General features: G+C 36.7%; 1 protein-coding gene across 1 annotated transcript in view; it reads left to right on the top strand.

Annotated features, from left to right (window-relative positions):
- MND1 (meiotic nuclear divisions 1) overlaps positions 1 to 14,406 on the top strand; it is a 46,859-nt gene that overhangs the window by 20,177 nt on the left and 12,276 nt on the right. The window contains exon 5 of the mRNA XM_019722334.2: positions 12,264 to 12,338. Coding sequence (XP_019577893.1) covers positions 12,264 to 12,338 — 75 coding nt within the window. The remainder of the gene's footprint in view (positions 1 to 12,263; positions 12,339 to 14,406) is intronic.

Here is a 14,406-nt window from a genome sequence, read left to right as displayed (position 1 = left end):
GAGCCTGAAGGCCAGGCCGAGGAATCTGGACTGCACTCTTCAGGGCTGGGAAAGCACCCAGTGGGCATTAACATAATGACAGTACCAATTCAGAATTCTGCGCCAGAGACATCCAACCAAGACGGTCACAGTGGAGATGGACAGGAAGGGAGAGATTTGAGCGATACCAGTACGTAGAGTCAACAGAGGTTTGAAACCAACTGGGTGTGGAGAAAAGGGAGAGGAAAAAAAACCTAAGGTATCTACCTGGTTTGGGTGACTGAGCTGATAGTAGTTTCAGAGTCTAGAAGCCACAGAGGAGCAGGTTTGGGTAATGAACTGAGTTTTGAACATACTGAATGTGAGCTGCCTGTCAGCCATTCAGGTGGAGGTGTCCAGTAGGTAGCTGAATATGCGGTGTGCAGCTCAGCGCAGCGGTGTAGACGGGATAGAAACTGGGAAATCAAAAGTATGTAGGTGGCAGGGAAATCGTAGGAGTAGATGAGCCTCCCCAGGAAGAATGTGCAGAGCAAGAAGGGACGGGGGACAAAACACTGGGGACCAGCCTGGGGATGGATCCCTAGTACGTCAAGGGTAGTTATCTGGATTTGAGTTATTTTTCCTTATTTCAAAAATCTTAGCAGAAAACATATTTACTTAAGATGGGGCTGCATAGGCTAGCTAAAATCTCATGAGTGGTAGTTTCACTAAATGGTAGTTCCTCAAAAATGAGACTAGTGGAAAGAATAAACAAACCCTTCTTTACAATTTGGGAGGCTGGAATATTATTTTAAAGCTTAGATTCATATCAATAAAGTATGTTAACACTAGTTATTTCATATCAATTTTGAGAAGTTCTTACTGGTGTCATTCATATATATTATGAAATGTGAATCTTACTTGGCCCATTTTCCTGAGGTGAGGGATTAATATTCTATGGAACACACTTTGGGAAATGCTGCCCACCTTTATGGGTTTGTTTCAGCAAATAAAACTGTTTACTGCCTTAGACTACTTTCTTATCGCCAGAGCTGATGCATGTTCTATGTTGCTACAAGAAATAGTCTTGCCAGTTAGCAAACTACATCCCAACGTGTTCAAAGCTCTACTGATTAAGTATATCTGTGTGGCTTCTCAAAGAGTTCACCCATAATTTCTTACCCATCACAACTCCATTACAAGGCACTTAAGTGTGGTAGTCAACTTTCTATTAGTGTATGTATAATGTATGCTTTATGGACTATCCATCTGCTCTCATATTGTAATATTTTTAAATATTGACATTTACATTTTTCTTTAATAAATTGGAAAATATTCACTGTAGAAAAAAGTAAAGAAAAAGGTTAAATTATTTGCAATTCTGTCATTTAAAACTAATTACCATTGATATTTTGATACATATTCTTTCTTTTTTATATGCATAAATCAGGATATTTTCAGCCACAAATAATGGAAAAGTAGGTCCATGTTGGCTTAAATACTAGGGGTTCTTTATCTTACATAAGAAGCCTGGAGGTTTGGCCTCTTTCAGGATCACCACACATTGGTATCAGAGGTTTGGACTGGTTTCTCTGACATTTTTTGGCTTTCCCTTTTTGGATGCAAGTAGCAACTACAGCCACTAAATCTACCCTTGTCAATGTCCAACTATCTCCCTCTTTTTATCCAGGAGGAAAATCTCAGAATTCCCCCTTCCCCTAGTATGCTTCCCTTTATGTCTCATTGGACAGGTCTGAAGAACAAGTATATGAAGGGTGGGTAAGCCATCGTAGTTCACCGTCTGAGACCTGAAAAGGACCCATTGTCTCTGAGCACATTTCCATCCCAATCTGAACAAAGTTGGGGTTCTGTTTACAAAGAAAGGTTTTAGAGAGGCAGCTAACAGGGTCTGCAAAATTTTAGTTGTATGCACTTAAAAGTTCTTTAAATTGAATGTTTTTACTCTATCATCTTAGATAATCAAGAATTAAATATGTTTGTTGAAATTGAGTAACTCAAAAATTGTGGGTGGGTGATGGAGGGGAAATATATAAACCAGGTATTTTTATTGGTAAATAATTTAAAATAATACAAGATTATAACAGTTAATATTACAACTGTGCAACTTGTTAGCAGTTTTACGATAGGACTTAAGAGATTTATTTTTTTATATTTGTTTGTTTTGCTTTTGTAGTAGGTAGATTTGGGCTAGGCTTCCAAACCTTCCCCCAGGAATTATTCTCTTTTGCTCTTTGGAGCAGCTTGCTGGATGAGTTTGAGAAGCCTGACTGCAGAGCTATAGAATTCTCTAGACCAAACCCAAACACTCTTCTATGTTTCTTTTGAGTTACCGGTTTGGAACAACCATCCTTCAAAGTAAATTTTTCCCCCACATCAACCAACCTGGAAAAGATTTCCTTCACAAACAACTGAACCTACAATTTTGATGTCATGCCACCAGGTGGTGGCAGTGTCAAAGTCATATGTATCCTTAATTTCTTGGGATAGTCCTAATTTCAATTCATTTGGCCTGTATTTCACTCAAAAAAAAAATCAATATTTTATACATTTTAATATATCAATATTCCTAATGTCTCTCTGGCTTCCTTATGTATTTAGTAGTTTCACAAAAAATAGCCTTGTTAGTTGAGTGCAAGTATGGTTCTTACTTGACCAAAGAACATGACTCAAACTTCCAGGCCTGCATTTCATCAGATTCAAGTAGAGAGTTTTGTTCAGGTTCCCTAGTATTTATATTTATTTATAACCATAAATTTCCTGCACTATAACTCTTTTTTGAAAAATAGCTTTTGGTTAGATGCAAAACAACCTCAATTTAAAATTTTGTTGGTTATTTTTTAAACCTATCTGCATTTCATCTTTTCAGTAATTTTTAACACTTAAATTTTCAGCAAATCCTGTTTCCCCAAAAATAACACCTAGCCAGACCATCAGCTCTAATGCGTCTTTTGGAGCAAAAATTAATATAAGACCCAGTCTTATATTATATAAAACCTACTCTTACAGTAAAATAAGACTGGGTCTTATATTAATTTTAAATTAAATTTTAAATTAAATTCTAAAGCTGTTTAGAATTTGGAAGAGAAGGCATTAGTTTGCCTTTCTAATCTTTTGAAATCAAAGTTTTCTTGAATCTTTCTGCTATATGAGGCAGAGGCAGAAACAGACAAAGAAGAAAGAGCATTCTCTTACAAAGATTAAAAAAATCTTTATAGGCAAGTACTTTAATCACTATTTCTCAGCACTATTGTCTCTTTATGACTTTTTCTTTGGCTTCAAAAATTTAATGTGGAGTTTATTATCAACTGGCCTAAACAGAAATTTAAAACTTTAACTTTAAATTAATTCTATTGAACTTCAATAGAAATTTGAGCTTAAGCCCTTTGATGCTTTTTAGCAAGTAATTTATTGTATTTTAGATTGGTGGCTTCTAATGAAACTGAATTACTTAAAGAAACTGAATAACTTAGTGGATCAAAACACTTTAAGTAGTACTTAAGCAACATTTTCATTAAAAATTTCAATAGTGGACAATTTTAATTCTTCTAAGAAGGTTTTGGAAATGTTAGGAATAAAATGTGAGGATATGTGTACCGTGTTTCCCTGGAAATAAGACCTAGTCGGACAATCAACTCTAAGGCATCTTTTGAGCAAAAATTAATATAAGACCCTTCTGATTTTACTATAAAACTGGGTCTTATATAACATAACATAATGTAATGTAACATAACATAACAACATAACATAACACCCACTTTTATTTTACTATAAGACTGCATATAATATAATACCGAGTCTTATATTAATTTTTGCTCCAAAAAACGCATTAGAGCTGATTGTCCGACTAGGTCTTATTTTTGGGGACACACAGTATTATTTCCCAATGCTCTTGAAAGACAATAGGAAAATAAGCATTTCCTTATGTAAAAATAATTTTAGCATCTAGGTAGATCTATTGTCAGATTCTATCAATTATTAATAATACGAAGTCGGACAATTAAGTTCGTTTTAACTCATCCTAGGAAAAGTGCTACATACCTCATTGCTGAATATCACTATGGTCACCTTCGAAGTACTCCCCTTGGGAAGCTATGCACCGACACCAGTGCCTAGTCCACCCTTCAAAGCAATTTTAGAGCACTTTTTCTGGAATGGCTATCAGAGCTGTCATCGTATTACCCTTGATGTCCTGAATGTCATCAAAATGTCTTCCTTTCAATATTTCCTTTATCTTTGGGTAAAGAAAGAAGTCATTGGGGGCCAGATCAGGTGAGGAGGGAGGGTGTTCCAATACAGTTATATGTTTACTGGCTAAAAACTCCCTCACAGACAGTGCCGTGTGAGCTGGTGCATTGTCGTGATGCAAGAGCCATGAATTGTTGGTGAAAAGTTCAGGTTGTCTTTTTCATGCAGCCTTTTCAGTACTTCTAAATTGTAAACTTGGTTAACTGTTTGTCCAATTGGTACAAATTCGTAGTGAATAATCCCTCTGATATCAAAAAAAGGTTAGCAACATTGTTGCAACAAGTTCGTGAACTTAATTTTCAGACCTCGTATATAAAAGTAAGGAACTGGCCAGTAATCCTGGGATTTGTTGGGTACATGAGTGGGACGTCCCCTTGGACTACATGTGAGCCACACTCAGAAGTGAGAGAACAAGAGCCCACCTCTGTTAAATTCTGTCCCTGAGGACATTGAAACATAACACTAAGAGTCAGTGTGGAATGAACCTCTGAAAAACCAGGCTGGAAGAGAGACTCAGAGCAAACTGGGCAAGGTGGGTGGTGAGGGGTAGAATGATGTATAGCCACAGAGGACTAGAATGTATCCTCTGTATCATGGGGATTACAGTTAGGGGGACCCAACAGGGAAGCCGACAAAGAACGCAGGAGCGTATCCATGCAAGGATTCAGCTTAACTGTCTGTCAGGCCCCTGGAGCAGTGAGGCATCTTAACAACAGTACCTAAGTATGATATTTCCTGTCTCCTTTACCTGTTCTGTCTCTCTTTCTCTAGGCCTTGAGAGAACTGGGGGACAGGAAGCAGAACTGTAGTCAATGGACAGGATAGAGAACAGAAACTCTAGATCAGGAAAGAAAAGGGCAGTGCGCTCTCTCTAGCAGAACACCCACTGCCAACCAGCTATTGCTGAAAAGGGGAGAAGTCTTTTAAATCAAGATTTGAATGTTGATTTTTTATGTTAGACATTCTAATGTCTAAATCAAGGCTTTGCTTGACAACTTAAAATAATTGTAGGTCTTGGAGTAGCCAAAAAAGTCATGGGACTCCCAATTCTATCCAGGGGCAGAGGAAGTACTTCCTTCACTGATCTGTTTTTCACATGGCAGTTAAAGGGAGGAATTAAGTTGCTTCTATGGTTTTACTGCAAAATATATATAGGTTTTCTTAATACAAAAATATTAATACAAGTCTGCTCATCTTTATACTTAATTCTAAGTCTCCCCTTGCTTTAAAAAATTTACTTATTAAAGAAACCACTGTCTTTCCAAATAATTTTAGGGTTGCCCTTCCATGTAGATTTTGGGTTTCCTTCTCATGTAGATGAGTTCCTTAACAGAAATTCCCTACCTAGGACATATTCTTGCCCACAGCACTAATAATCATGAGACATAATTATTGCTATGTATTTTTGCTAGTGTGTGGAGTCTCGTTACTAACAAAGAATGGGTGTTGGTTGACATTAGTAGCCTCTACTGCTTAGCCCTCATCTCTGAGTTTGTCATATTAGAACTCAGTTCTCATGTCTGAAGAGCCTATACTCCTCCATGACTTTGTATCTAACTTCCTTCACTGCGGCAGTTGGAGTTTGCATGTCTTTGGCATTCAGAATATCTGAATGATTTCTAATTGGATTCTGCATAAGATTGACTATACAATATCATATCTTCTAAGATTCATTCTCATGACGCTATGAAGCTTCTGTTGGACCTTCTTTTTTTATTTTCCATATCTCTTAACTACTTTTTAATATTTTTATCACTTCTTAGAAATTAAAAAATAGTTCCATTTAAAATAATTCGGTTTTAAATAGTTCAGTTTGCAATCTTCTTGCTTTTTCCTTTTTCTTCAGTTTTCTACACCTCTTTTTATGACTATAATCTTACTGAGCATGTCCCTGATATTTCTAGTGGAAGGAATGACAATCTGTTGTTTTTTGTGCACTTCTGTGACTCTAACAGTTCATTTCTTCATGTTGTAATTTTTGATTGTTGGAATCTTATCTTCAGCGAGTATTATGTATGAGTGTCTGAGTTCTTTGGGTTCTCAAGCTCGCACTTATTGAGTAGCTTCACTTTCCCTTTATGTTGCTTTCTTAATGGGATTCCCACACTTGTCCTGTGTCCATTATTTAGGATTCTTGGTATATTTTTCCCATTTCCAGGTTCTTAAATGTGTTCCAAGAGATTGGATTGCTGGAAATTTGATTTCCTGGACAAATGGAGTATTAATCTGCTATATTTTTGCTAGCTTCACAGAGTGTTATCTTTTAATAATCACTGTCTTATGAGGAAAAATAGCTTAATTCAAAAATATTCAACAAACATTCAATGCTCACTATGTGCCTTGAGTTATTTGTTACTATATGAATTTAGTGAAAAGATTTGAGCCAATAGTATTGTTGTAACTGTCTGCAGTGGACACTTCATAAAAGCTTATTGAATGACGAGCTTTCCTGGCATATGTTACTTTATTCTATCCACTCATATTCTTGGAGACTTGTTCTGTAACCCAGTGTAGAGGAATAAGAATGGTTTTAAATTTGATGTCTTACAAAATATTTCACAGCTTTCATTGCTGGCCAACACTGTATGAAATAACTATTGTTAAAGCTTTATCTGTTGTAACAGTTAAAATGTTTACTGTGGTAATGGCAGAAAAATCAAGTTTATTTGGTATAAATAATAAAGCTGAGATTGATTTATTGGTTCATTTAAATTAAAAAATTTCAAAGGTAGAGCATTCCTCAGGCATCATTTAATCAAGATTCTGACTGTTTCTCTGCATTTATCTTGGTTTTGCCTTTTCTGTGATGTTTATGTCCTCAACTAGGCTTTTTTTCATGGTTTTCAGATGGCTACCAGCAGTAATTTGAGATATTCATAGACACAGAAAGTAGAATGCAGGTTATCAGGGGCTGCATGGAGATAGGAATGGGGAGCTATTCTGTAATGCACAAAGTGTCTGTTTGGAATGATGGGAATGGGTTGTACGGGAACTCTTTGTACCTTCTACCTAATTTTGCTGTGAATCTAAAGCTGCCCTAAAAGATAAAATGTATTTTAAAAAATTAAGTAGATTTACATACATATGTTTGACATGGAAATTTTTCTGAAAATAGTAAGTTGCAAAACATTATGTAAAGAATAATCCCATATCTATTTAAAAATGTTCTCTCTCTGTTGATCTGTATCTAAATATAAAGCAAAGGAATAGGACAAGAATGATGCCCACTAAACTCTGTAGGGGTCACATCTGGGGAGGTGTCTGTGGGGATGGAACACAGGTGGATAGTTAACGGGGATTGTAAGTACTTCTGCGTTGTTTGAGTCTTTTAAAACAAAAAATACTCATTTTAATCTCCTGAGAGCACATTCATATGTTGCTCATAATGGGAAAAGAATTTTTTAAATAATAGTTATATATGCTCATTATGTACAAAATTTTAAAGTGTGTTCCACAATAGAGAGAGAAACATTTTTAAATTTTTGTGTGTTTTCTTGCAGGTTTTTTTTTTTAATCATAGATAGATTCAAATGTGTTGACTGTGTTGTTTCCACTTTTTAAAAACTCTATTCTCTGAGTATTTTAGTGTCGGTAAAAATTCTTCCAAAACATTTCCTTTGGCTACATAATTATGACACAGTTATACCATGAAATAATTGATTTAACATTTTTCTGTTGTTAAAACAATTACACGGCTCCTGTCTTTATATATAACTATATCGTTATAGCGTTTATTGTTTCCTTATGGTTGATTCCTACATGAAATATTGCCTTAAAATATAAATTTTAAAGTTTTAGATACTCTTAACAAGACTTTTTAAACATACAAAATTTTAAATGATACTGACATTTTTTTAAGGAAAAAACAAAAGACATAGAACCTATTTTTTTATAACATTGTACGTGGATTTTGATAAAGCAAAAGACAGATCTGGATTCTCTTGCTATTACGTCTTTTCCCCACTCTCTCTGTTCCTTGACATTCTTTCCCACCTATGAAAAACTCTGTATTCCTTCCCTAATGCTTTGATTTTTTTTTTAATTTCTAAAAAGGAGAAAATCAGAATTCCAAAGCAGCCAGCTTGAATCAATCTTTCTGTTCCTTTTATGAATAGGCAGTTCCTCCAGGCAGTGAATTAGCCCTTGAGAAAACACTGGCATTATGTTTCTCAACCCTGAGTGTCTATAGGTGGCCTGGAATGCATGAAAAAGAAGCATTGTGTCAGATCTTCAAATCTAAAGATGAAATCCTGTTCTTACTAATTATAGGTAGTGTTTTTTTTTAACTTTTATTTATTTTAAGTGTGTTTTTCCAGGAGCCATCAGCTCCAAGTCAGGTAGTTGTTTCAATCTAGTTGTGGGGGGCGCAGCTCACACTGGACCATGCGGGGATCAAACCGGCAACCTTGTTAAGAGCATCGGGCTGCTGCTGCACCGTGCTCTAACCTACTGAGCTAACCCGCCGCCCCTCTAAGTAGTTTTTGTTGATACTGCTGCTGCTGCTGCTGCTGTTTTGTTCTGAGTTGGAAATGGATTTGTTATAGTGTACAGTTGGTTCGTGCTTCATGTTATACAGAAATGTGTCAGGAGAGGTCTCTCTTTAGAGGAATCCCATGGTGAATACCTTTCTTGAATACAGAACCATCACTCCTTTTTCTAATTTTGTAAATGTGGACTTTTAAAATTTCTTCTAGTGACAGAAATATTAAGATATTTTGTTTTAAGTTCAGGCTACAACATTTAGCAGTAATTCATTTTTGCTGATGAACTAGCTATTAGCCTCCCATTTTAATATCTTGTGTATTTAGTTGGGTTTGTTACCACAACAGGTTTTGTTTAGATCGGTAGTTCTCAAAAGTGTGGTGACTCCAACCAGAAGCATCAGAAGCACCATAACCTGGGAGTATGTTAGAAATGCAAATTATTAGGCTCCACCCCAGACCTAATATTCAGAAACTGGGAGGTGGAGCCCAGAAACCTGTGTTTTAACAAGCCCTTCAGGTTATTCTGATATATGCTAAAGTTTGAGAATTACTCGTTTAGATAGTAGCTATACAGTAGCTAAAAATACTGGCTCTTACCACTTGAGGCCAGGGTTTGGTTTAATGCCAAGGTATGTGTTAGGAACTATAGCAATCTTGCTTCTAAGGGATGTGTAGATGAAAAACTGATAGCAAGGGCCGCCTCACAAGAGTTGTTTCATTGTTTCCAGTAGTTGAGATTTAAGAACTAAACAGAGAGCCAAGAATACTTCACTTTTGAGCTGAACCAGATTGTGTCAGTACTTAGGATAATCAGCAGAAACTTCTCTTTTGATAACATCGTTTAGATTGTGCCTCCCTCCATTACCAAGAAACTAAAAATGACAAATCATGAAATTACATTTAAAATACATAAGATTATTTTCAGAGTTAAGGAATTGCTGAATTAGCTCTCTCTCAAATGCCTTTAAATTGTAAATAATTACAAGCAGACATACAATACCTACCTGGAAGACACTTTGTTAATATAATTAAGATATATGTCCATTAATTATTGGCTTATTTTTATATAATTATTAATTTTTTGGATAACATCTACCTATTTAGTTATTTTAAACACTTTAAAAAAATTTTTTTGGGGGGTGGAATATTGGGGAACTGTGTTTCTCCAGGACCCATCAGCTCCAAGTCATCGTTCAATCTAGTTGTGGAGGGCACAGCTCAGCTCCCAGTCCAGTCGCTGTTTTCAATCTTTAATTGCAGGGGGCACAGCCCACCATCCGATGTGGGAATTGAACTGGCAACCTTGTTGTTAAGAGCTTGCGCTCTAACCAACTGAGCCATCCTGCTGCCCGTTAAAAACATTTTTAATGAAAAAATGTTATGTGAACATGTATGTGTGTTTTTTCATTGGAAAAGTCTCTATTCTTGAATTTAAATATTACATACATTTATTAATTATTTCAAGTGGATCCTTCAGGGTGGAATATTAACTTTGTAAACATAGTGTTACTTTATAAATGGGAACCCTTGTTTAAAGAACTCCATCTCCTTGCTAAATTTAGGGTTTTATTGCTTATTTTGGCTCTTAAATCTACAGAAGTTTTTTGTTTTTTAACTTAGAAAGATAATTACTGTCAGGAAGAGGTATAACTGGTTTGGGGGTGGTGTCTTGGCATCAGAGGTGGATCTTGTTCGCGCTGTGGATTAGAATCAGTGATGAGACAACCATTAGGGGATGGCTGATGATGTTCCCGTCATGCATATTGAGAAGTGGGAGACTCCCTAAAGCTAGGGTAAAACTACCAACTTTTTCAAGATGCTGTTTTTGATTTTTAAGCAAAAAAGAACGCCTGACTATGTTATTCACTCTTTGCATATAACTAGGTCATATAGGTCAGTTTCATATAATCAGCCAAAAGAAATCATTCATCCAGTCATTATTATTTAAATGTTCATAAACATGAATGAGGGAGGGGTGGAATATATATTTAAGTTTATTGGGGTGACAGTTGTTAGTAAAGTTACATAAATTTCAGGTATACAATTCTGTATTACATCTTCTATAAATCACATTGTGTGTTCACCACTTTGAATCAGTTCTCCTTCTATCACCATATATTTGATCCCCTTACCCTCTTCTACCATCCCCCTCCCCCCTTACCCTCTGGTAAGGAATATGTTTTAAGAAGGCCCTTACCCAATCAAATGAAACTGAACTTTCTGACTAGTTTATAGCAATTGATGTGGTGGAGAATTTAGTATTGGGAATTTCCTGTGATTATTTATTTAGTCATGGGCCCACGTCAGATTTAAAAAATTAAGAAGGGGTGGCAATATTCTGACATTAACCAGTCCTTTTTGGTGTGGGCCCAGTCACATGCTAATGAATATTCTATATCTGTGGTCTCTTTATGCTGGTATTATTTAATCCATTTCCATATATAATTTACCACTTTCTAAGCTCAGTAAAATGTTTAAGTTGATCACTTTTAAGGTGCATACAACATGCATAAAATTGGCCACAGACTAATAGATTTTTTTTCTTCTCTGAGAACTTAGTATATAAAGTATCAATTCCTCATGAAGTACCTTATTTTTATTTTATTTTTTAAAGATTTTATTGGGGAAGGGGAATAGGACTTTTATTGGGGGAACAGTGTGTACTTCCAGGACATTTTTTTCCAAGTCAAGTTGTTGTCCTTTCAGTCTTAGTTGTGGAGGGCGCATCACAGCTCCAGGTCCAGTTGCCGTTGCTAGCTGCAGGGGGCACAGCCCACCATCCCTTGCGGGAGTCGAACCCGCAACCTTGTGGTTAAGAGGAGGCGGGCTCCAACCAACTGAGCCATCTGGAAGGTCAGCGGCAGCTCAGCCCAAGGTGCCGTGTTTAATCTTAGTTGCAGGGAGCACTGCCCACCATCCCTTGCAGGACTCGAGGAATCGAACTGGCAACCTTGTGGTTGAGAGCCCACTGGCACATGTGGGAATCGAACTGGCAGCCTTTGGAGTTAGGAGCATGGAGCTCTAACCGCCTGAGCCACTGGGCCGGCCCATGAAGTACCTTATTTAAGAATAATAAGTTATGCATACATTTTTGACTCTGTGTTAGTGAAACAGGTCACTATACTACAAGTATATAAGAAACAGTCTAGGGTGTTTTGAAAAGACTTCTCAGAAGCAAAGTGAAATTTGAAAAGAGTTTATATAGAACAGATTTTGAATTTTCAAAGTCAATTTTTAAATCATATACCTCAAGTTTTTTGGGATGGGGGTGGGGAATCTGATAAATGAGGACTAGAAAAGATTGAAAGCGTATTACTCATTTTTCTGCATAGGATAGGAAAAAATAGTTTTAAACTTTTTTTTTTTCAGTCTGCCCTAATGAGTTACGGTACTTAATATTTTCAAATTTGAGAAGTTACTTCCCAGTGTCATCTTTGACCGTTTTGTTACATTGACTTGGACTGAAGACAAATCTCATTTTGTCTTTTTGACCCATAAACTTTATGTTTAGCAAGTTTATCTTAGCAAGCCATTTTATTTGTTTTAATTCTCTAGTTATCTGAGGGAAACCAAAAGCACGCAAACCTTCAGAAAAGCATCGAGAAAGCTAAAATTGGCCGACATGAAACGGTAAGTTTGTATCTGTAGATTCTTTAATAATGTCAATTCTAAACAGAAGAATAAGGACATAGAACTTCCTGTGAGGAGTATGCCATTCCCACCGGAAGAGAAGGGAGCCTCAGCAAAGGACATGAACATTTGACCTGGTAGGATTCACTAATTGTAAATCGAGATTTATTATTATTGTACTGTGCATATGGCAGCACAGCACAGAAGCATGAACTTGGGAGCCAGACTGCCTGGCTTGGGAAGTCGCCTAAACTCTCTTTTCTCAGTTGTAAAATAGGGAATAATAAAATCTACCTCATTTAGTTATTGTGTGGATTAAACTAATATTGGCAAAGCACTTAGAAGAGAACCTGGTACAAGGTAAGCCCTATATAAATTTTTGTGTACATTCTTAAAAGTCATGTTTTTGAAGTCTTGGCACAGAACAAATTGAAAACTATCAATGTAGTATCTATCTATCCTGTGGCCTTGTAATATTTCTAAATTATTTAAGTGAACATTAACCTACTATTTTATTTTTCAAAGTGCAGTGTTTTCTATAGTGTTATGTTAGGTTAAAACTCGCTGTCCTTTCTAGTTTTATCATTATCTCAGGTATGAATCGATGACTTGAGAAAATATTGAAGATCAACAGGAACCACTAAGCATTCTGTCTAGGCCCCTATCTGTGCCACTTGATTGTGAAAGAGACTAAAAAACAGTGTAGAAAAGAATATATCACAGATTTATTGTGGTTTTATACTTTTCAAAGTTATTTCACATACCTTCTTTCATGCAAATGGTCAGCATATTCACAGATAGGAATTGGAGAATGGTGATTTCTGAAGAATATTCAAGGGAAGGTAAGCTCTGGGCATCACCTGAAGCTGTTAGAGTTCTTCAGTTGATACTAACAATTACTCCTCCTTTATTTGATCCTCCTTTTCTTTCTTTAACATTGGCAATAACATACAGAAGCACTTTCAACTAATGGTGACATACCCATGCCCCCAACTTGTCAGCCAGTCTGTGGAGTGTTGCCCAGTCCACTGGCACCATTGCAACGAGGAAAAAACCAGTAGCAAACCTAGTGGATGCCTGCAGCTATCAGAAGAGTATGGTAGTTCAGAACGGCTCCTAAGAAAGATGACCTCTTGTGTTCATCCTGAGTTCCCCAGGCAGGAGTTCTCCGAAGTGCGTAGCCTCCATCTACTAGATACTGTCCAAGGTGCCGACGGAGCTGTTGCTGGCGATGATGATAAGGAGAAACAGTGCACATAACTACTCTGCGTACTGTGATCCAGGCAGGGAATGTTCCAAGCTCATTTTGTATATTTATTGAATCCTGCCAGCCGCCCAAGGAGGTTGTACTATTACTGTCTCCATTTTCACATTTGAGTAACTGAAGGCACAAAGAGGTGAAGTAATTTGGCAAATGTGTCAGTGCTAGTAATAGTCTGAGGTGGCTCCCACTTCAGGGTTTCTGGAACTATCATTGAGTCACGGATATTCACCACTTTGCTTCTCCCACCTTCATTAGCTTTTTTTCCTCTCATTCTTCTTTGTGGAGCATGTATAATTTGGATGTGGGTGGCAAATTATGACCGTCTTATACTGTTGTTAGTTTAAAATCTCTCCCGAGCTGTGCTAATACACTAATCATATGTGGCTATTTACATTTAAATTAAACACAATTAAATTCCGTTTCTCCGTGCCAATAGCCACATTTCCTGTACTCAGGAGCCGCTTGTGGCTAACGTTTTCTGCATTGGAGAACACAGATCTGGGACATTTTTATTGTTGCAGAGTCCTGTTGGACTATGCTGCTTCAGGGCGTGCTGCTCTGTACAAGCATTCACTTGTACAAATGGTAACAAAGAGCTTTCTTCGCTATGGAACCAAAGAGAAGAGCTAAAGCAAAAAATAGAAAAATACAAGTACAGAAACAAGCTAGCAAGGAACCTTAAACAGTGTTATTAGCAGCATGAGCTACTAGGTTTTACCTCAGACTTATCCTATAACCCTGTGCCATAACCTTTGCTAGTATTAATATTTGATTTTTGTTTGGACTTATTTTTCAGGTTTCACA

The sequence above is a fragment of the Rhinolophus sinicus genome, linkage group LG07, assembly GCF_036562045.2.
Source record: "Rhinolophus sinicus isolate RSC01 linkage group LG07, ASM3656204v1, whole genome shotgun sequence".
NCBI classification, from domain to species: Eukaryota; Metazoa; Chordata; class Mammalia; order Chiroptera; family Rhinolophidae; genus Rhinolophus; species Rhinolophus sinicus.
This window is presented reverse-complemented; position numbering and strand designations above follow the sequence as displayed.